The 24,105-nt window shown below is 46.5% G+C and overlaps 1 protein-coding gene across 2 annotated transcripts in view; it reads left to right on the plus strand.

Moving 5' to 3' along the window:
* LOC134948882 (uncharacterized) overlaps nt 1-24,105 on the plus strand; it is a 283,590-nt gene that overhangs the window by 99,190 nt on the left and 160,295 nt on the right. The window contains exons 1-2 of one of the 2 annotated variants that reach the window (XM_063937151.1): nt 12,084-12,481; nt 23,555-24,005. In XM_063937151.1, coding sequence (XP_063793221.1) covers nt 23,601-24,005 — 405 coding nt within the window. In that variant the 5' untranslated portion in view covers nt 12,084-12,481; nt 23,555-23,600. Of the gene's footprint in view, nt 1-12,083; nt 12,482-23,554; nt 24,006-24,105 lie in introns of those variants that run through there. The other variant, XM_063937152.1, reaches the window with a different exon arrangement.

Below are 24,105 nucleotides of genomic sequence, written 5' to 3' on the forward strand. Positions count from 1 at the left end.
GCGTGCGATCGGCTCAGAATGACCCCCACAGTGCACAGTGTGAGAAAACTACATCTCCCAGGAAGCCGTGCGCTGCAAACAGCTTTACACTCGGTGGATGTCTCCGGGCCGGTTCAAATGCCTGTCCGGGCTGGGTGCAGGGTTTTGATTATACCACCAGTGAGTTTAATCCTTTATTTCTCTGCCTGAAAACAACGCTCCGACCACCATATCTGTGCTCACTCAGTGTGCTGCACTGCTGCATGATATATCTGTGCTGAGTGCACTGCTCTGCTCACACTGCCTAATTGTGGGGACTGGGGAACAGTTATAGCAGGAGTACAGTGCACAGTTTTGCTGACAGTGACCACCAGTCCAGTATACGTTTGTCTGCCTGAAAAACACTCCTGTTTTTTTTTTTTTCCTTCATACTAGTTTAGCAGTCTGCTGACAGTGTCCACCAGGTCCGTTATACAGTATATTATATATATAAGCAGCAGTACGGTAGGCCATGGCTGTACCTACCTCTGTGTCATCAGTGCACTCGTCGTCCATAAGTAATATAATACTATACTATCCATCCATCTACATTGTATACCTGTGGTGTTTTTTTTTCCTTCATACTAGTTTAGCAGTCTGCTGACAGTGTCCACCAGGTCCGTTATACAGTATATTATATATATAAGCAGCAGTACGGTAGGCCACGGCTGTACCTACCTCTGTGTTGTCAGTGCACTCGTCGTCCATAAGTAATATAATACTATACTATCCATCCATCTACATTGTATACCTGTGTTGTTGTTTTTTTCTTCATACTAGTTTAGCAGACTGCTGACAGTGTCCACCAGGTCCGTTATACAGTATATTATATATATAAGAAGCAGTACGGTAGGCCACGGCTGTACCTACCTCTGTGTCGTCAGTGCACTCGTCGTCCATAAGTAATATAATACTATACTATCCATCCATCTACATTGTATACCTGTGTTGTTGTTTTTTTCTTCATACTAGTTTAGCAGTCTGCTGACAGTGTCCACCAGGTCCGTTATACAGTATATTACATATATAAGCAGCAGTACGGTAGGCCACGGCTGTACCTACCTCTGTGTCGTCACTCGTCGTCCATAAGTAATATAATACTATACTATCCATCCATCTACATTGTATACCTGTGGTGTTTTTTTTTCTTCATACTAGTTTAGCAGTCTGCTGACAGTGTCCACCAGGTCCGTTATACAGTATATTATATATATAAGCAGCAGTACGGTAGGCCACGGCTGTACCTACCTCTGTGTCGTTAGTGCACTCGTCGTCCATAAGTAATATAATACTATACTATCCATCCATCTACATTGTATACCTGTGTTGTTGTTTTTTTCTTCATACTAGTTTAGCAGTCTGCTGACAGTGTCCACCAGGTCCGTTATACAGTATATTATATATATAAGCAGCAGTACGGTAGGCCACGGCTGTACCTACCTCTGTGTCGTCACTCGTCGTCCATAAGTAATATAATACTATACTATCCACCCATCTACATTGTATACCTGTGGTGGCTTTTAGTTGTGCGCAAAATATGGAGAACAAAAATGTGGAGGTTAAAAAAATAGGGAAAGATCAAGATCCACTTCCACCTCATGCTGAAGCTGCTGCCACTAGTCATGGCCGAGACGATGAAATGCCATCAACGTCGTCTGCCAAGGCCGATGCCCAATGTCATAGTACAGAGCATGTAAAATCCAAAACACAAAAGATCAGTAAAAAAATGACCCAAAAATCAAAATTAAAAGCGTCTGAGGAGAAGCGTAAACTTGCCAATATGCCATTTACGACACGGAGTGGCAAGGAACGGCTGAGGCCCTGGCCTATGTTCATGGCTAGTGGTTCAGCTTCACATGAGGATGGAAGCACTCATCCTCTCGCTAGAAAAAAGAAAAGACTTGCGGCAAAAGCACAGCAAAGAACTGTGCGTTCTTCGAAATCACAAATCCCAAAGGAGAGTCCAATTGTGTCGGTTGCGATGCCTGACCTTCCCAACACTGGACGGGAAGAGCTTGCGCCTCTTTTTTTCTTTGCGTCATGTGCTGTTTGGGGAGTATTTTTTGGAAGGGCCATCCTGCGTGAGATGGGCCAGGTGTTTGTGCCGGCAACTAGGGTCGCTTAGCTTACTCACACAGCTACCTCATTGCGCCTCTTTTTTTCTTTGCGTCATGTGCTGTTTGGGGAGTATTTTTTGGAAGGGCCATCCTGCCTGACACTGCAGTGCCACTCCTAGATGGGCCAGGTGTTTGTGTCAGCCACTAGGGTCGCTTAGCTTACTCACACAGCTACCTCATTGCGCCTCTTTTTTTCTTTGCGTCATTTGCTGTTTGGGGAGTATTTTTTGGAAGGGCCATCCTGCCTGACACTGCAGTGCCACTCCTAGATGGGCCAGGTGTTTGTGTCGGCCACTAGGGTCGCTTAGCTTACTCACACAGCTACCTCATTGCGCCTCTTTTTTTCTTTGCGTCATGTGCTGTTTGGGGAGTATTTTTTGGAAGGGCCATCCTGCCTGACACTGCAGTGCCACTCCTAGATGGGCCAGGTGTTTGTGTCGGCCACTAGGGTCGCTTAGCTTACTCACACAGCTACCTCATTGCGCCTCTTTTTTTCTTTGCGTCATGTGCTGTTTGGGGAGTATTTTTTGGAAGGGCCATCCTGCCTGACACTGCAGTGCCACTCCTAGATGGGCCAGGTGTTTGTGTCGGCCACTTGTGTCGCTTAGCTTAGCCATCCAGCGACCTCGGTGCAAATTTTAGGACTAAAAATAATATTGTCAGGTGTGAGGTGTTCAGAATAGACTGGAAATGAGTGTAAATTATGGTTATTGAGGTTAATAATACTATGGGATCAAAATGACCCCCAAATTCAATGATTTAAGCTGTTTTTTAGGGTTTTTTGAAAAAAACACCCGAATCCAAAACACACCCGAATCCGACAAAAAAAATTCGGTGAGGTTTTGCCAAAACGCGTTCGAACCCAAAACACGGCCGCGGAACCGAACCCAAAACCAAAACACAAAACCGAAAAATTTCCGGTGCACATCACTAGTAATTTGTAGCATTGTTCAGTATGGGCAGATGACGGCACTGTATAACTTGATCTACCCTCCATGAAGATTTTAAAAACGTTTGCATGCTATTAGTTTTTAATTTGATTTCAGAGTCTTACTACAAGTTTATGACAAGTGTTGAAAGACAGCAATAGAGACACATACTTCTGTATGCCCCCCCTATTAAGCTAAGAAGTGGCCTTGTAATTTATAGAAAGAGGGGGAATATATAGGCATTATCACTTTCCTGCCTTTGTTTAAACAAAATGGAGCTGATGCTGTTGGATGAATAAAAAGAAAAACTGTAAAAATCTGCATTTATACTGTAAATAGCGTCCAACTTTCTGTGACAAGAAGTTCTCTTCACATAAATCTTCAAAGCCCTCACAATATCCAAGGACTTTGAGGTAATTGAGGAGTCAGTAGCCACTGGCACCACAATAGGTTGGTTGATATGAAAAGCCGACACAACCTTCAGAAGAAATTGCTGACGCATCTGATCTCAACTCTATCTTCATGAATAATCAATTAGGGGCTCTTGTAGGACAATGCCCCCAATTCCGACACATGTCTAGCAGATGCCAATGCCAACAGTGTGACAGTCTTCCAAGTAAGAAACTTCACCTCAAGCTCCTGTAAAGGCTCGAACCAATCCAATTGCAGGAACTGCAACACCACGTTAAGATCCCAAGGTGCCGTAGGAGGCACAAAGGGAGGTTGGATGTGCAGAAACCCTTTCAAGAAAGTCTGAACCTCAGGGAGGGCAGCCAATTGTTTCTGGAAGAAAATGGACAAGGCCGAAATCTGGACTTTTATGGAGCCCCGGCGCAGGCCCACATCCACCCCTGCTTGCAGGAAGAGGAGAAACCGTCCCAGTTGAAACTCCACCGTAGGAAACTTCTTGGATTCACACCAAGACACGTACTTTTTCCAAATCCGATGGTAATGTTTTGACGTTACTCCTTTCCTAGCCTGTATCAAGGTATAAATACCTTTGTTCGGAATGCCTTTCCGAGCTAAGATCTGGCGTTCAACCTCCATGCCGTCAAACGTAGCCATGGTAAGTCTTGATAAGCGAACGGACCCTGTTGCAGAAGGTCCTCTCGAAGAGGAAGAGGCCTTGGATCTTCCAGCAGTAACTCCAGAAGATCCGTGTACCAAGCCCTTCTTAGCCAGTCCGGAGCAATGAGGATCGCCTGAACTCTTGTTCTTTTGATTATTTTGAGAATCCTTGGGATGAGTGGAAGTGGAGGGAACACATACACTGACTTGAACACCAACAGAGTTACCAGGGCGTCCACCACCACTGCCTGTGGATCCCTCGACCTGGAACAGTACCTCCAAAGCTTCTTGTTGAGGCGTGAGGCCATCATGTCTATTAGAGGTACGCCCCAAAGACTTGTCATCTCTACGAACACCTCTGGTGGAGGCCCCACTCTCCCGGATGGAAATCGTGTCTGCTGAGGAAGTCCGCTTCCAAGTTGCCCACTCCCGGAATGAAGACTGCTGACAGCGCCACCGCGTGCTTTTCCGCTTAGAGGATGATTCTTGTTACCTCTGCCATTGCAGCTCTGCTCTTCGTTCCGCCTTGTCGGTTTGCGTAGGCCACCATCATTACATTGTCCGACTGACCCTGAATGGCTGATCTTTCAGAAGATGTGCCACTTGTAGAAGACCGTTGTACATAGCTCTTAGTTCCAGAATGTTTATCGGAAGGATGGATTCCAGATTTGACCACCTTCCTTGGAAGTTTTCCCCTTGGGTGACTGCCCCCCAACTTCTGAGACTTGCATCCGTGGTTAGGAGGATCCAATTCTGAATCCCGAACCTGCGGCCCTCTAGTAGGTGAGAGGTTTGCAGCCACCAGAGGAGCGGGGAAAAAATTGTGCCTTTTTAGAGTAGCTCCAAACCTACTCAGCGCTTGCGATGACTTCAGATTGTTCAGTTCCTGTTTTGATGTCACAAACATGCCCTGCGTTCACCCAGCCATGCCTGCGTTTATCCTGGCACGCCTGCGTTTTTCCAAACACTCCCTGAAAACGGTCAGTTGACACCCAGAAACGCCCACTTCATGTCAATCACTCTGCGGCGGACATTGCAACTGAAAAGCTTCGCTAGACCTTGTGTAAAAATACATTGGCTGTTGTGAAAGTACGTCACGCGTACGCATTGCGCCGCATATGCATGCGCAGAAGTGCTGCTTTTTCACTTAATCGCTGCGCTGTGAACATTTTTATCTAACGATCAACTCGGAATGACCCCCTATGTTCACACCCTGCTTGCGGAGGAGTAGCATCATCTCCGCCATCACCTTGGTAAACACTCTTGGTGCCGTGGAGAGACGAAACGGCAGCGCCTGGAACTGATAGGCCTGGCAGCGCAAATCTGAGCTAAGCCTGGTGAGGCGGCCAGATCGGGATGTGAAGGTACGCATCCTTGATATCCAGGGATACCAGGAATTCCCCCTCCTCCAGACCTGAGATCACCGCTCTCAGAGACTCCATCTTGAATTTTAATTCCCTCAAGTAGGGGTTCAATACCTTTAGGTTTAATATCGGTCTTACCGAACCGTTCGGTTTTGGTACCACAAACAGGTTTGAATAATAACCTTTGTGTTGTAGGTGAGGTGGAACTGAAACAATGACATTTGACCTTAGCAATTTTTGAATGGCTTCCTGTAGGATAGCACTTTCTGTCAGCAAAGCTGGCAAGCCTGATATGAAGAATCTTTGAGGTGGGAGTTCTTGAAACTCACTCTGTACCCCTGGGTAACAATATCTTGTACCCAGGGATCCAGGCATGAGGATGCCCAGACATGACTGAAATTTCTTAGTCTTGCTCCCACCTGCCCGATCTCCAGGCTGGGAGGTCCACCGTCATGTGGAGGATTTAGAGGAAGCAGAACCTGGGTTCTGTTCCTGGGAACCTGTGGGTGCAGGTTTTCGGGTTTTCCCCCGACCACCTCTAAAGAAAGTGGAGGGGGATTTGGACTTTTCAACTTTAACGGTCCGAAAGGACTGCATTGCAGACGTAGGATATGATTTCCTAGTCGGTGGTGTAGCAGAGGGAAGAAAAGTTGACTTACCCGCAGTTGCCGTGGAGATCCATGCATCTAACACTTCCCCAAACAGAGCCTGGCCTGCGAATGGTAGGTTCTCCACACTTTTCTTGGATTCCGCATCCGCAGACCATTGGCACAGCCAGAGTCCCCTCCGTGCCGAGACAGCCATGGAAGAAGCCCTCGCATTGAGATGGCCAAGGTCCTTCATGGCCTCCACCATGAAACCTGCAAACCTGTATGTGACGAAAAAACAATTCAATGTCACTTCTATCCATAGAATCTAACTCCTCTAGTAAGGTGCCTGACCACTTTACTATGGCTTTAGAAATCCATGCACAAGCAATAATGGGTCTTATAGCTACGCCATTTGCTGTGTATAAAGATTTGAGTGCAGTCTCAATCTTGCGGTCGGCCGGCTCTTTTAAAGCGGTGGACCAAGGAACAGGCAAAACCACTTTCTTAGACAATCTATAAACAGAAGCGTCTACTACCGGCGGGTTTTCCCACTTTTTCCTGTTCTTCTCAGGGAAAGGAAAAACAATGTGAACCCTTTTAGGGATCTGGAATTTTTTCTCTGGGTTTTCCCAGGATTTTTCAAACAATGCGTTTATTTCCTTAGACGCAGGGAATGTAAGGGAGGATTTCTTAGTGTCAGTAAAATAAGCCTCCTCTACCTGATCAGGTACCTTATCAGTAATGTGTAAAATGTCCCTGATAGCCTCAATCATGATTTGCACCCCCTTAGCAAGGGATGCTTCACAACAGTGAGGACACTGGGACAATATGGTTGGCTCTATGTTGCACACTGGGGGCAATATGTGGTATACTGGGAGGCAATGGGACATTATATTAATATGTGGGGCTCTATGTGACATACTGGGGGTGGCAATATATGGCATATAGGAGGGACACAGTCATAATAATAATATGGAGGCTCTGTGTAGTATACTGGAAGGACAATATGTGGCATACTGGAGGGCTCTGTGCGGCATATTGAAGTAGGCTGTTTTTCACACTCAATGTGGCATAATGTTTATACTGGGCGGGCACTGTGGCATAATGTACATAATGGGAGCACTGTGTAGCATACTGGGAACCACTATGTGTCATAATGGGGGAGCACTGGGGCATCATATTAACATGGTGAGCTCTGTGTGGCATACTGGGGTGCAGTGTGTGATAAACTGGAGTAGGCTTTTTTTCATACTGGGGGCACAGTGCGGCATAATTATTCTACTGGGGGCAATGGGGTATAATGTACGTAATGGGGGCACTGTGTGGCATAATGTATTTTTAGTGGGAGAGCCCTCACCCACCCACCCCCGCCCCAACAATCCTTAATGCAGGCCTGACCACTGCTATCTTGGATAGATATGTGCATTTCATAGCAGGCACTAGAAACTAGGGGTGGTATTCATGTGACCGTCGGTCGGGAGACCGACAGTCACATGACCTCATCCAGCATCCCGACCCCTCACTATCCCAATGGTTGGCATGCCAACCAACAGGGACTATTTCCACTCGTGGGTGTCCTTGACACCCATAGAGTGGGAATAGAACCCGTGGCGACTGTAGGCCGCCACCAAGCCCGCAGTGTGGCGATCGCAGCGAGCCCGCAAGGGGCTTGCTGCACTCGCCCCTCCCCGCCAGGATCCCGGCGTCGGTAAGCTGACCGGCGGTCTCCTGACCGCCAGTCAGCCATACTACACCCGAAACTAGAATGCCCTCTGTATTGTATAGCATGCAGTAGAATATTCTCTGCACAGGGTCCATCTCGCTGCCGAAAACTGTGACTCAGTCAGCAGCACAGCTAATGGCACCAGCAGCATGGTAGTAGGGGGTACGGTGTACCAGCTAATAATTTGTTAATGGTACACTGTAACAGCCCATACCTCCGTACTTGCATCACTCTCTGCACCATTTTTCCAAAGATATCACTGGAAAGATGGTACCAGTGGCGGAACTAGCGAGCGGTGGGCCTAGGTGCGACAAAATGCTTTGGGCCCCCCCCCCCTCCTCATCCCATCCAAGTCCGCCCCCTCACCCCTGGAGAAGATCTGGTGAGGGAAACCTGCTCAGGGCCAGAGAAATGGATACCTAGCAACAGTGCCGTAACTAGACATTTTAGCACTGTGTGCAAGAAACGGCATCGGAGCCCCACCCTGCATGCAAAACAGGGGCAGTAAATACATAGGGGCATGGCTTCGTGGGGAAGGGGTGTGGCCGCAAAATAATACCAATTCATAAAACGGTGCACAGTAGTCTCCATTATTCAAATTACGCCGCACAGTAGCACCACTACACCAGGTAGAGACCCTTTTACACCTTACAGCGGACAGATTTGCCTTTTTACACATTACGGCAAACAGCGTCCCCTTTTTACAAATTACGGCAGACAGCGCCACCCTTTTTACACATTAAGGCAGACAGCGTCCCCCTTTTTACACATAACTGCAGACAGCGTGCCCTTGTTACACATATCGGCAGACAGCGTGCACTTTTTACACATAATGGCATACAGCGTGCCCTTTTTACACATTACGGCAGACAGCGTGCCCTCGTTACACATTACGGCAGACAGCATCCCTTTTTTACACATTACGGCAGACAGTCCCCCTTTTTGCACATGAAGAAAGAAAGAATTATACTTACTCTCTCCGCTGGCTCAGGCTCCTCGGTGCAGCTTCTGGCAGAGATCACGATTCCCGGGCAGGAGAGAAGGAGGGAGGTGGAGGAGGAAGGCGCAGCAGCGCTGTGTTATTGGTGGAGGCGCTGCTGCTGCTGTCCCAGTCCTTCACCATAGGCTGTTCTCCGCCACTGTGAATGCTGGGATGCGCTTCACAGCGGCAGAAGACAGCTTATAGTGAAGCAAAAGGACAGCAGCAGCAGCGCCTCAACAAGTAACAAAGCACTGCTGCGGCTCCCTCTTCCACCTCCCTCCTCCTCCTTCCCCCCGTGTCCGCAGCGCTCCTCTCCTCTCCGGGCGGCTGTGTGCTGCGGGCAGCGGGCCCCAGTGCAACGCACTGGTTGCACTGGCTGTAGTTCCGCCTCTGCCTCTGCACCTGTGGTGACCAATGAGGTACCAGTGAGGTACTGTATTCTGCTCTGGGTGCAAAGAGTGCGGTGCAGGGCCCCCTAGACCCTGGGGCATGTGATAGTGGTCATGAGTATGCTCTCTGTGATTTATAGCGATCACTAGAATGCTCTGTGTATTGTGTATTAGACATTAGAAAATTCTCTCCATCAAGTCAGGGGAGGCTGTTAGGTGTTGAAGTTGGTCAGAGCTTTTCCACATAACAAGCTTTCCAAATATATATATATATATATATATATATATATACAGGGCAAGTTTCAATAATCACAACCACAGCATTAGCTCTACGCTAATGCTGTGGTTGTGATTATTGAAACTTGCCGTGAGTGCCACGTTGTTTTCCCTTGCTATTATCTTGTTTCTACGGAGGCACCGGCTCTTGATTCATACAAGCTTTTTGGAGTGCCTTGTCCATATATATACATATATATGTTACATAAGCCCATACTCTCAAATTGGACAATCCACAGTTGACTGCACTGCTTTTTTGTCACAAACATTTCACCACCGGCTGGTAGAAGAGCTTGGGCCACTTTGCCCCAAGTCGAAAGTTACCCACCTAGCCTCTCCATCAGTATGTTGTAAAGTACTCACCTTACAAAGAAAACGACACCAAAAAAACATGAAAAACTCATGTCGACCTTTTTTCATGTCGACCTTGTTCGTGTTGGCCTGGTGGCCATGTCAGCCTGTTTCTGGTGTCGACCTAGCCACTGTTGACCGGTGTGTGTCAACTTAATAGGTGTTGATCTAGACACTGTCGACCCTGAGTCCCATACCCATCCTCACATGTCTTCTCATTCTTCACTTTCGCTTCCTCCCGACGGGATACGGTCATTAGGTCGACACCACTTAGGTCGACAGTCATTAGGTCGACCACTTTTGGTAGACATGCATTAGGTCGACAAGATCACTAGGTCGACATGGTCATTAGGTCTACATGTACTAGGTCGACAGTTCAAAAGGTTGACACTTTTTAAAAAATTTTTGACTTTTTCATACTTTACGATCCACGTGGACTACGACTGGGAATAGTAACCTGTGTCGAGCGCAGCGGTAGCGGAGCGAAGCACCTTGCCCGAATCATAGCAAGCGAAACGGCACGGTGCACTAATTTGGGTTCCCCGTCACTTTACAAAGAAAACGACACCAAAAAAAGAAAAAAATCATGTCGACCTTTTGACCTGTTGACCTAGTACATGTCGACCTAATGACCATGTTGACATAGTGACCCTGTTGACCTAATGTGTGTCGACCAATAGTGTCGACCTAATGAATGTCGACCTAAGTTGTGTCCACCCAACAACCCATACCCCTCCCGACCCCAGTTCATCATTGCTGTGTGACCATATAATACAGCCCACCAAGAACCTTTGCAATCTAGTGGACAGCTATGCAATAGATAGCGCCTATCCTTGTGTATCCATGCCTATTTCCCTATAGATTAGGGGTGGGCAACAGGCGGCCCGCGGGCCGGATGCGGCCCGCGGACCGATCCTGCCTGGCCCGCTGTGCCCCACCAGAGTGCAATGACAAGCGGCCCGACATGCCGCTTGTCATTGCACTGCTCTCAGACGCGGCGCCGCTGAGGAAATCCCGGTCACGTCACAGGGTCAGCTGTTATCATGCGCTGGGCGGCACGGGGGGGCGGGCACTGCGGTGAGCAGGAGCGGCGGCCGAGAAGCGGCGGCCAGTGAGGAGAGGAAGCGGCGGGCACCGAGCGGGAGCAGGAGAGGCCACATCAGCAGTGACTCCGGCCGGCAGCAGCGCAGATCATCGGACAGCGGGGATCGTCTGCCACTGTGACAAACAGGTAAACCCCCTGTCCAGTCAGCCCCTGGATTACTGCTTAAACTGCCATATAGGTTTAGGGGTGGGGAGGGAGGGGAGTTAAAAACTGCAATATGGGTTTAGGGGAGGGGGGTGAAAGGGGGGTAGGGACTGTCTGCCGTAATGTGTAAAAATGGGGCGCTGTCTGCCGTAATGTGTAAAAACGGGGGCGCTGTCTGCCGTAATGTATAAAAACGGGGGCGCAGTCTGCCGTAATGTGTAAAAAGGGGACGCTGTCTGCCGTAATGTGTAAAAACGGGGGCGCTGTCTGCCGTAATGTATAAAAATGGGGGCGCTGTCTGCCGTAATGTGTAAAAAGGGACCCTGTCTGCCGTAATGTGTAAAACCGGGGGCGCTGTCTGCCATAATGTGTAAAAATGGGGGCGCTGTCTGCTGTAATGTGTAAAAAGGGCACGCTGTCTGCCATAATGTGTAAAAAGGGCACGCTGTCTGCCGTAATGTGTAAAAAGGGATCTCTTTTTGAGTATTTTGTGTGTGGCCCTCGAATATTCGCTGGAAGTGTTAAGCGGCCCCCCAGCTGAAATATTTGCCCACCACTGCTATAGATTGTAAGCTTGCGAGCAGGGCCTTCCTACCTCTATGACTGTTTGTTATTACCCAGTTTTGTTATATCATTGTTATTTCCAATTGTAAAGCGCAACGGAATTTGCTGCGCTATATAAGAAACTTAATAAATAATAAATGAAAAAGTAATTGTTTGATGAGATGACAGCATTGTGGCATTAGTTTCAAATTATATAACAAACACGTGAAACTAAAACGTGCTTATCCCCGAACAATTCAGCATGTTTATATTCAAATATATAAGAATAGCCTTAGATAGCCTTAATAGCCTGCGATAATTTCTGCACCTATGTAATGATAACCTGCCCATCCTGACTGACACTGCGGGCTTTCACCAGCGTGCAATAAGTTGGGAAACTTTCCGCAGCAGCAGTTGTGCGCATGCGGGGAGTATACTGACTGTCCCAGAGTGGGCTGCGGGCAGAAGACTTCGGAGTAGTGGGACTCTGGGAGACAGTGTGGGGGGAAATAGCTATTTCTATATAGACACTTGTTCTGAGAGCATGTGAATAATATCTACTGGAAGGAATAGCAGCGGCATGGATGTGTCAGAGAGGGATGACAATGGGATGGAATCACGGCAACACTGATGGGGGTAAGGGCAGCAGGAATGCAGCACCCAGAGATCTGGAGGAACATTGACATATAAGGCAGAGAGAGAGAGAGAGGCAGAGAGAGACAGGGGAAGGAGAGAAAGCAGCTGATCCTGCTGGCAGGACCGGAGAGAAGCGATCGGTGGATGCTACAATACAGCAGCGGGACTTCCAGCAGGCAAATGTCACTGGGGACCCTCCGGGGGATTCTCACTCACCACAGGAGGGACCCGACCGGCCACTGACAGGTAATAATGAATGGATGGGGGTCATTTCTGGTACCTGGGAGGGGAAGCAAGCTGTTTCTCTACAGTTGTGGTAGGACTAAAAGTAGCAGCATGCCTTTGCCAGTAGCGGAGCCCCTCTACACTGAGCAACGCAATCAAGACGTATTAAAATTATATAGAAACACAATACTCTGCGCAAACAATCCGAATAAACCGATTCCATACACCCCTGTGATGTGCTTAGTATGACAGCAAGGCAGCTCTGTATACAGTATATATATATATATATATATATATATATATATATAATAGTTGCAAACCAGATGGAGTTTGCAGTTGGGTATAGATATTGGGAGCCCTAGAAGCAGAGAGTAGCGCTACAATTATATGTGAAGAGCCAGTTCTTATGGGTTCTGGTATGAATGGTCGACCATGTTATGGTCGACAGTCATTAGGTCGACCACTATTGGTTGACATTGACATGGTCGACATGGACACATGGTCGACACATGAAAATGGTCGACACATGAAAGGTCGACACATGAAAAGGTCGACATGAGTTTTTTTACTTTTTTGGGTGTCGTTTTTTGCGTAAAGTGACTGGGAACCCCAATTAGTGCACCGCGTCCCCTCGCATGGCTCGCTTCGCTCGCCATGCTTCGGGCATGGTGCCTTCGCTCCGCTACCGCTTCTCTCGGCACAGATTACCGTTCCAATCGTAGTCCACGTGGATCGTAAAGTATGGAAAAGTTCCCCAAAAGAAAAAAAAGTTAAAAAACTCATGTCGACCTTTTCATGTGTCGACCTTTCATGTGTAGACCATTTTCATGTGTCGACCATGTGTCCATGTCGACCATGTCAATGTCAACCAATAGTGGTCGACCTAATGACTGTCGACCATAACATGGTCGACCATGTGAACGGATACCGTTCTTATGGTACTCACATTACAGACAGAAGATATACTATATATAGGGTATATACTTAATTATTTATACTCATGGTATAAGAAAATAACTTTGCGAACCAGTTCTACAGTAGGTGCAGTATTGTTACATTGTAATGATTAGATTATACAATATATATCCGAAGTGGGCAGTGCAGCGATTATCTGGTAGTAGTACATGCACTAAGATAACTATTCTATTATTCATGATCCCAGTCAGCCAGGGATGATACGAGATTGTAGCTGTAGTGTCGTTTATAGTGGATGTGAGTGACAGCGTCGTGTTACTGCAAGTATGGGTAAAGCAGACGTTACTCACATATCTATACATTAATCCTATCACTAAAACTACTCTCTGTCTATATATATAAAGAATAGAATAACTAGAGAGTAACGTTTTGCTTTTTTTAAAGTTATTATTATTATTATTATTATTATTATTATTATTAATAATAATAAATCAAATGTTCTTTTTTAAATTCTTTTTGGAATTTATTTTTCCATTAAAAATGACAGAAAACAAGCCTTAAAGTATAATACAGTATGTTATTTCCTTCTCCCGGAATCCCTTTCCCCATCCAAGTGATACTTTTAGAATGTGCATAGAGGTATCTCTGGTTTATATTGTTTATACCGAAAGCATTGCCAGAAATGTAAACTGGCTAGAGGCTGACCTGTAATGAGACAGGAAGGCTGATGCTTCTCTCTTTATTAAAGTGGCACTATTTTTCCGTAATATTCCAAATTAGTGGATGGATGTTCTCTTGATAAACTAATAATGATTATATTGTGATAAGACTAAATCTGGTTCAAATATTTGTGGTTTTCTGTGCAGACAAAGCTACTGAAAGGGTTATACTAACTACTTGCCAAACTGTATACTCAGGCTATGGAAACTGAGTAATTCTTGTATTTATTATAAGGTTTATCTACTACTTAGAAGCATTTATAATCATTTACAAATGTACATGTGATTTAATGCCACATGCCAATAATTCTGCAGTATTGCAGTGACTATAGTGATCACAATCCAAACTGTTTTATGCCACAAGAGTAGCAGTGTCTCCTTGGCTAACCAGTATAGGCAGTTTGTGGTTCTGCAAATGTTTATCCAGAGACCATACAGGGTAATTGGGGGAAATTTACTAATGTGGGAGTTCTATTTAAAATGGGATGTTGCCCATAGCAACCAATCAGATTACAAGTATCATCTTCTAGAAGGTACTAGATAAATGATAAGTAGAATCTGATTGGTTGGTTAATAGAGCTCCCATCTTAGTAAATGTATCACATAAAGCAGCGGTTCCCAAACTGTGTGCCGTGGCTCCCTGGGGTGCCTCGGGACACTTGCAGGGGTGCCTTGGATTTGTGGTCCAGTACCAATTTAAATTATTTATGGTCAATATAATAGGCAAAACTAGTGCTGGTGGCTGCCAATCATAAAATATGGGGACAAACAGAAGCAAATCTTGTCCCTCACCACACAATTGAGCCTAAGGATAACATATAAACATAATCTACTAAATGTAATATTTCTTTCTAAATTTCTCAATAAGAAATTTTTGTCCTAGGGGTGCCGTGAAAAAAATTCTGATACTCTAGGGCGCCATAACGCAAAAAAGTTTGGGAACCACTGACATAAAGTATGAAATGATAAGGAACTGTAGGTCGCTGAGACATGCCTTCCCTTGTCAACAATAGCATTGCAGGGAGAACTATAAATATCAGCATGTAGTGGCAGATATGGCTTGTAGTTCAGTCTGACAGGTTCTACCTGTTTCCAAACAATGTTTCTTTATTGGGGAAAAAATATATATATATTAGTAATATGTAAAAGTATGAAATGAACTGGTTATTACCAGACACACAATTACAATTACACAGAAAGATGAAGTTATGTGTATGTTTAAATCCTGAAAGTCCTGTTTTTCTTAGAAGTATCTTGCAAAGGTTCATGCCAGTGTGTAATCCAGTGACACTCTAACTATTTGGAGTACAGTCATGTTATTTCCTGCTGCATTGTTTAACTTTATATTTTTCATGATGCAGAATTTAATGGTACAATAGAATGGAATAATATTCTACTAAAAATAGTATAAAATATTGGGCATCATTTAAAGTTAGGAGCAAATTCATCTTAATGGTGCAAATGTGCACCTGGAATAATGAAACTAGAAGTTCCAATGCATGGAAAATACTGCCCTCTTTTGCATGTAGCACACAAATCACGGCTTTAGTTATGCACTGTGATTCAGAGTTGAGCTTGGAAACCCCTTCCTCCCAACTCTAAATCTGTCTGCACATTTTAAATTTCACAATGACAAAAAAAGAAAATTTATAGGCAGGCAATGTAATATAAGTTACCAGATGTGGACTTGCTAATACAGTTAATACTATACGCCAGTGGTTCCCAAACTTTTCTGAATCACGGCGCCCTAGAGTATCAGAATTTCTTTCACAGCACCCTTAAGCTAAAAGTTTCTTATTGAGAAATGTAGAAAAAAATATCAAATTAAGTAAATTATGTTTATAATATTCCATCAAGGTTCAATTATGTGGTGAGAAACAAGATTCGCTTCTGTTTGTATACATATTTTATTAATGGCAGCCACAAGCACTAGTTTTGCCTATTATATTGACAATAAATAGTTGGAATTGGTCCTGGACTACTCTGAGGCACCGCTGCAAGTGTCCCGCGGCACCCTAGGGTGTCACGGTACACAGTTTGAGAACCTCTGTTATACGCTTTTTAAAAGACCAGTGCTGCAGCTCATTCACTAAGTTACTACTCGTACCGTCCCACAAAATTGATATTACTAAAAATAGAGCTAAGCATATCTCCTGGGCATAGATAAGAAAGATAAATGAATGATCCAATATTATTATTATTATTATTAGCTTTTATTACAAGGTGCCACAAAGTTCTGCAGCACTGTACAGAACAAGACATACAAATAGGGTAGACACAGTTACAAAATTACAGGGTAATCAGCATATTTATATATACATAATTACAAGTTTATACATAATTACAAGTGTATTTATTTAGTTTGGCTAAGTTAGGTGAGCTAAAGGGAGGAGGGATGGAACAAAAGGAAGGAGGGCCCTGCTAGTGAGAGATTACATTATAAAGGAGAGTGGTAGGACAGGAGGTAATGGGAAAAGGGGCAAAGGCACATATTTTTAAATAGTGAATACAAATTTATATTAAAATATGGTTATATCGTTATTGGCTGAGCATAATAAACATACATTGTTATCAATTTAAAGTATGTTTCTCTGACGTCCTAGTGGATGCTGGGAACTCCGTAAGGACCATGGGGAATAGCGGCTCCGCAGGAGACTGGGCACAACTAAGAAATATTTAGGACTACCTGGTGTGCACTGGCTCCTCCCTCTATGCCCCTCCTCCAGACCTCAGTTAGAATTTTGTGCCCGGCCGAGCTGGATGTACACTAGGGGCTCTCCTGAGCTTCTAGAAAAGAAAGTATAAATTAGGTTTTTTATTTTCAGTGAGATCTGCTGGCAACAGACTCACTGCTACGAGGGACCGAGGGGAGAGAAGCGAACCTACCTGCTTGCAGCTAGCTTGGGCTTCTAGGCTACTGGACACCATTAGCTCCAGAGGGATCGAACACAGGCCCAGCCTCGGTCGTCCGGTCCCGGAGCCGCGTCGCCGTCCCCCTTGCAGAGCCAGAAGCAAGAAGACGTTCCTGGAAATCGGCGGCAGAAGACTTCGGTCTTCATTAAGGTAGCGCACAGCACGTCAGCTGTGCGCCATTGCTCCCCATGCACACCTCACACTCCGGTCACTGATGGGTGCAGGGCGCTGGGGGCGCCCTGGGCTGCAATAAGAGTACCTTACTTGGCAAATTACCACATAATATAGTCATTAAGACTATATATGTGTAAAATCCCCTGCCATAACTTTCCATAAAAAAGCGGGAGAAGTCCGCCGAAAAAGGGGCGGAGTTATCTCCCTCAGCACACTGGCGCCATTTTCCCTCACAGCTCCGCTGGAAGGACGCTCCCCAGGCTCTCCCCTGCAGTTTCCAGACTCCATAGGGTAAAAAAGAGAGGGGGGGCACTAAATTTAGGCTCAATCTGTGTAATATTAGCAGCTATAGGGGAAAAATCACTGTGTGTAGTGTGAATCCCTGCATTATATAGTGCTCTGGTGTGTGCTGGCATACTCTCTCTCTGTCTCCCCAAAGGACTTTGTGGGGTCCTGTCCTCAGTCAGAGCATTCCCTGTGTGTGTGCGGTGTGTCGGTACGGCTGTGTCGACATGTTTGATGAGGAGGCTTATGTGGAGGCGGAGCAAGGGCCGATAAATGTGATGTCACCCCCTGCGGGGTCGACACCTGAATGGATGGACATGTGGAAGGAATTACGTGACAGTGTCAACTCCTTACATAAAAGGTTTGACGACATAGCAGATGTGGGACAGCCGGCTTCTCAGCTCGTGCCTGCCCAGGCGTCACCAAAAACGCCATCAGGGGCTCTAAAACGCCCGCTACCTCAGATGGCAGACACAGATGTCGACACGGATACTGACTCAAGTGTCGACGATGATGAGACCAGTGTACATTCTAATAGAGCCACCCGTTACATGATTACGGCAATGAAAAATGTGTTGCACATTTCTGATATTACCCCAGGTACCACAAAAAAGGGTATTATGTTTGGGGAGAAAAAACTACCAGTGGTTTTTCCCCCTTCTGATGAATTAAATGAAGTATGTGAAGAAGCGTGGGCTTCCCCCGATAAGAAACTGATAATTTATAAAAAGTTACTAATGGCGTACCCTTTCCCGCCAGAGGATAGGTCACGTTGGGAGACATCCCCTAGGGTGGATAAAGCGCTCACACGCCTGTCAAAGAAGGTGGCACTACCGTCTCCGGACACGGCCGCCCTAAAGGAACCTGCTGATAGGAAGCAGGAGGCTATCCTGAAGTCTGTTTATACACACTCAGGTATTATACTGAGACCAGCTATTGCTTCAGCATGGATGTGCAGTGCTGCAGCTGCGTGGTCAGATTCCCTGTCAGAAAATATTGATAAGACAGGGACACTATATTGGTAACCGTAGAGCATATTAAAGACGCAGTCTTATACATGAGAGATGCACAGAGGGATATTTGCCGGCTGGCATCTAAAATAAATGCAATGTCCATTTCTGCCAGGAGAGGATTGTGGACTCGGCAGTGGACAGGAGATGCAGATTCTAAAAGGCACATGGAAGTTTTGCCTTACAAGGGTGAGGAGTTGTTTGGGGATGGTCTCTCGGACCTCGTTTCCACAGCGACAGCTGGGAAGTCAGCATTTTTACCCCATGTTCCCTCACAGTCAAAGAAAGCACCGTATTATCAGGTACAGTCCTTTCGGCCCCAGAAAGGCAAGCGGGTTAGAGGCGCGTCCTTTCTGCCCAGAGGCAGAGGTAGAGGGAAAAAGCTGCAACATACAGCCAGTTCCCAGGAACAAAAGTCCTCCCCCGCTTCCTCTAAGTCCACCGCATGACGCTGGGGCTCCACAGGCGGAGCCAGGTATGGTGGGGGCCCGTCTCAAGAACTTCAGCAACCAGTGGGCTCGTTCACGGGTGGATCTCTGGATTCTACAGGTAGTATCTCAGGGGTACAAGCTGGAATTCGAGACGTCTCCCCCTCGCCGTTTCCTCAAATCTGCCTTGCCGACAGCTCCCCCGGACAGGGAGGCAGTGCTGGAGGCGATTCACAAGCTGTATTCTCAGCAGGTGATAATCAAGGTACCCCTCCTTCAACAAGGACGGGGTTACTATTCCACAATGTTTGTGGTACCGAAACCGGACGGTTCGGTTAGACCCATTTTAAATTTAAAATCTTTGAACACTTATAGAAGAAGGTTCAAGTTCAAGATGGAATCGCTCAGAGCGGTGATTACAAGCCTGGACGAGGGGGATTACATGGTATCACTGGACATCAAGGATGCTTACCTGCATGTCCCCATTTACCCTCCTCACCAGGAGTACCTCAGATTTGTGGTACAGGACTGTCATTACCAATTCCAGACGTTGCCGTTTGGTCTGTCCACGGCACCGAGGGTATTTACCAAGGTAATGGCCGAAATGATTATACTCCTTTGGAAAAAGGGAGTTTTAATTATCCCGTACTTGGACAATCTCCTTATAAAGGCGAGGTCCAGGGAACAGTTGTTGATCGGAGTAGCACTAGCTCGGGAAGTGCTACAACAGCACGGCTGGATCCTGAATATTCCAAAGTCGCAGCTGGTTCCTACAACGCGTCTACTGTTCCTGGGGATGGTTCTGGACACAGAACAGAAAAAAGTGTTTCTCCCGGAGGAGAAGGCCAAGGAGTTGTCGTCTCTAGTCAGAGACCTCCTAAAACCAAAACAGGTTTCGGTGCACCACTGCACGCGAGTCCTGGGAAAGATGGTGGCTTCTTACGAAGCAATTCCATTCGGAAGGTTCCATGCAAGGATCTTTCAGTGGGATCTGTTGGACAAGTGGTCCGGGTCGCATCTTCAGATGCATCGGCTGATAACCCTGTCTCCAAGGGCCAGGGTGTCGCTGCTGTGGTGGCTGCAGAGTGCTCATCTTCTAGAGGGCCGCAGATTCGGCATACAGGACTGGATCCTGGTGACCACGGATGCCAGCCTTCGAGGTTGGGGGGCAGTCACACAGGGAAGAAACTTCCAAGGACTATGGACAAGTCAGGAGACTTCCCTACACATAAATATTCTGGAACTAAGGACCATTTACAATGCCCTAAGTCAGGCAAGACCCCTGCTTCAACACCAGCCAGTGCTGATCCAGTCAGACAACATCACGGCGGTCGCCCATGTAAACCGTCAGGGCGGCACAAGAAGCAGGATGGTGATGGCAGAAGCCACAAGGATTCTCCAATGGGCGGAAAATCATGTGGTAGCACTGTCAGCAGTGTTCATTCCGGGAGTGGACAACTGGGAAGCAGACTTCCTCAGCAGGCACGACCTCCACCCGGGAGAGTGGGGACTTCATCCAGAAGTCTTCCAAATGATTGTACACCGTTGGGAAAGGCCACAGGTGGACATGATGGCGTCCCGCCTCAACAAAAAGCTAAAAAGATAATGCGCCAGGTCAAGGGACCCTCAGGCGATAGCTGTGGACGCTCTAGTGACACCGTGGGTGTACCAGTCGGTTTATGTGTTCCCTCCTCTGCCTCTCATACCCAAGGTACTGAGAATAATAAGAAGGAGAGGAGAAAGAACTATACTTGTGGTTCCGGATTGGCCAAGAAGAGCTTGGTACCCAGAACTTCAAGAAATGATCTCAGAGGACCCATGGCCTCTGCCGCTCAGACAGGACCTGCTGCTGCAGGGACCCTGTCTATTCCAAGACTTACCGCGGCTGCGTTTGACAGCATGGCGGTTGAACGCCGGATCCTGAAGGAAAAGGGCATTCCGGAGGAAGTCATCCCTACGCTGATTAAAGCTAGGAAGGAGGTGACCGCAAACCATTATCACCGCATATGGCGAAAATATGTTGCGTGGTGTGAGGCCAGAAGGGCCCCAACGGAGGAATTTCAGCTGGGTCGATTTCTGCACTTCCTACAGTCAGGGGTGTCTATGGGCCTAAAATTGGGTTCCATTAAGGTCCAGATTTCGGCTCTGTCGATTTTCTTCCAAAAAGAACTGGCTTCACTGCCTGAAGTTCAGACGTTTGTTAAAGGAGTGCTGCATATTCAGCCCCCTTTTGTGCCTCCAGGGGCACCTTGGGATCTCAACGTGGTGTTGAATTTCCTTAAGTCACATTGGTTTGAGCCACTTAAAACCGTGGAACTAAAATATCTCACGTGGAAAGTGGTCATGCTGTTGGCCTTGGCTTCGGCCAGGCGTGTGTCAGAATTGGCGGCTTTGTCATGTAAAAGCCCTTATCTGATTTTCCATATGTATAGGGCGGAATTGAGGACTCGTCCCCAATTTCTTCCTAAGGTGGTATCAGCTTTTCATTTGAACCAACCTATTGTGGTGCCTGCGGCTACTAAGGACTTGGAGGATTCCAAGTTACTGGACGTAGTCAGGGCCCTGAAAATCTATGTTTCCAGGACGGCTGGAGTCAGGAAAACTGACTCGCTATTTATCCTGTATGCGCCCAACTGGGTGCTCCTGCTTCAAAGCAGTCTATTGCTCGCTGGATCTGTAGTACGATTCAACTTGCACATTCTGTGGCTGGACTGCCGCATCCTAAATCTGTAAAAGCCCATTCCACGAGGAAAGTGGGCTCTTCTTGGGCGGCTGCCCGAGGGGTCTCGGCTTTACAACTTTGCCGAGCTGCTACTTTGTCGGGTTCAAACACGTTTGCTAAATTCTACAAGTTTGATACCCTGGCTGAGGAGGACCTTGAGTTTGCTCATTCGGTGCTGCAGAGTCATCCGCACTCTCCTGCCCGTTTGGGAGCTTTGGTATAATCCCCATGGTCCTTACGGAGTTCCCAGCATCCACTAGGACGTCAGAGAAAATAAGATTTTACTCACCGGTAAATCTATTTCTCGTAGTCCGTAGTGGATGCTGGGCGCCCATCCCAAGTGCGGATTGTCTGCAATACTTGTATATAGTTATTGCCTAACTAAAGGGTTATTGTTATGAGCCATCTGTTCGTGAGGCTCAGTTGTTATTCATACTGTTAACTGGGTATAGTATCACGAGTTGTACGGTGTGATTGGTGTGGCTGGTATGAGTCTTACCCGGGATTCCAAAATCCTTTCCTTATTGTGTCAGCTCTTCCGGGCACAGTTTCCTAACTGAGGTCTGGAGGAGGGGCATAGAGGGAGGAGCCAGTGCACACCAGGTAGTCCTAAATCTTTCTTAGTTGTGCCCAGTCTCCTGCGGAGCCGCTATTCCCCATGGTCCTTACGGAGTTCCCAGCATCCACTATGGACTACGAGAAATAGATTTACCGGTGAGTAAAATCTTATTATAATCTGCCTTTGCCGCTTTTCATCCATCAATGTATCTTTGCCTTTCTATGCGTAACCCCGGCATTTTGTACTCTTTTTATTAACTTTTAAAATTGTCTTTCTCCCCTCCTGCAGTGTAACATGGTTTAGACAATGTGGATTTATCCCACAATCTGTGACGCACATTGTATGAATGACTTCCCTATAGCCCTCTCCTCCTAGTATCTTAAAGCATTCAGAATATTTATGTCATGGTTTATTTAGCTAAATAAAAGAACAGTTAAACATCAATAGAGGAACTAGAGCTGGCAAATTCTAGAGTCAGATATATGGTGAAGAAGCTGGAGTGTAACTCCCAGAGGCAATGGAGACGCCTACCTCCGGGCTCCAAGCCCTGAGGGGGCACCTGCATGTACAGCAGCACCTGTGTAGTTCCAAGTGGGATCCAAGTGTGACAGCTGGCCTTCTAATGGAGCTCTACGAAGCAGCGGCTGTGCTGTAGAGTTAATGGGTTTTGTACCAGGAGCCCTGCTAACACTGCAGTAGGGGACAGGATGGCCCCTGTCTGGGACCGCTCAGCCTGCGCTGAAGCAAGTGATGATGCACCCATCATTGCTGCTAGATAGTGAGATGGGACCTGCCAGTGCACACTGATTCTGCATGATGCAGATGGCTGAATCATGTGAGTCTGATCTTGACCCACCAGCCTTTGTCACATAATGTAGCTGGAGTCCTGTCAATTCACTGTGGGCTCCGGTCCCTGTAGACCGGATGACAGCTCTATTTATATAATTATGTAAGTTGTGTGTGTTTGTACACAAACTAACACACACACACAACATAATTGTTGTTCCTCTTTTTTTTTGGGGGGGGGGGGGGGGCACCAAACTCCAACTTGCCTCCAGGCCACTGGGTTGCACTTACGCCCCTGTGAAGACGTGGGCATCCTGCAGTTGCATAGATCTGTAAAATAAGAGTATTCATTGCTGATTGCACTCTAGTTACAGTATCATTCAATACCCAATTAGCCTCTCAGGTGTAGACATTCAGTAAATCATTAATATTTCAACTAAATGCATTTTCTTTTGTCAATGCTGGAATTCCTGTGGTTTGTCTCTTGTTCTGACAGCTGTTCACAGGGATCTCGTGCGTGCCTATGCTCAATGAGCCATGTGAAAACTCCACTGAGACTCTGTTGGTTATTTCCATCCTGTAGGTTCCAATCCTGAGGACAGAACGGGGCTTCCAGGAACCTCCATGAAATGCTTATCAACATGAACATGGGATCAAAAGAGAGCAACAGTGTTTGTGACCAGTCTCCTGTCCAGTACAATGACTTCACCAATTCAGAGAAATTCAGTTCTTCTGAAATTCCAGCACCCCCTCCTCCACCACCTCCAGTCATAGCACTCACTGAACCCCCTAGTGGTCTGCTGCAGAAATGTAACTCAAAGCAGCGATTACGCTTAAGGAACTTTAACTGGGAGGCTATTCCACCAGAGAAAGTTAAGGGTCGATGCAGTCTGTGGAGTTTGGAAACTTCGCAGGGAGATCTGCAGATTGACACTAGAACGATGGAGGAGCTATTTGGAAAGCGGGAAGAAGTCCAGCAAAGACATTGTAGTCCACGTCGGTCTATTTCATTAGGAGATGCCCATATGACTAAGGTAATGGTGAACAAAACCCAATATATCTGTCTGTCTATCTATCTATCTATCTATCTATCTATCTATCTATCTATCTATCTATCTATCTATCTATCTATCT

The sequence above is a fragment of the Pseudophryne corroboree genome, chromosome 8 (genome assembly GCF_028390025.1).
Source record: "Pseudophryne corroboree isolate aPseCor3 chromosome 8, aPseCor3.hap2, whole genome shotgun sequence".
NCBI classification, from domain to species: Eukaryota; Metazoa; Chordata; class Amphibia; order Anura; family Myobatrachidae; genus Pseudophryne; species Pseudophryne corroboree.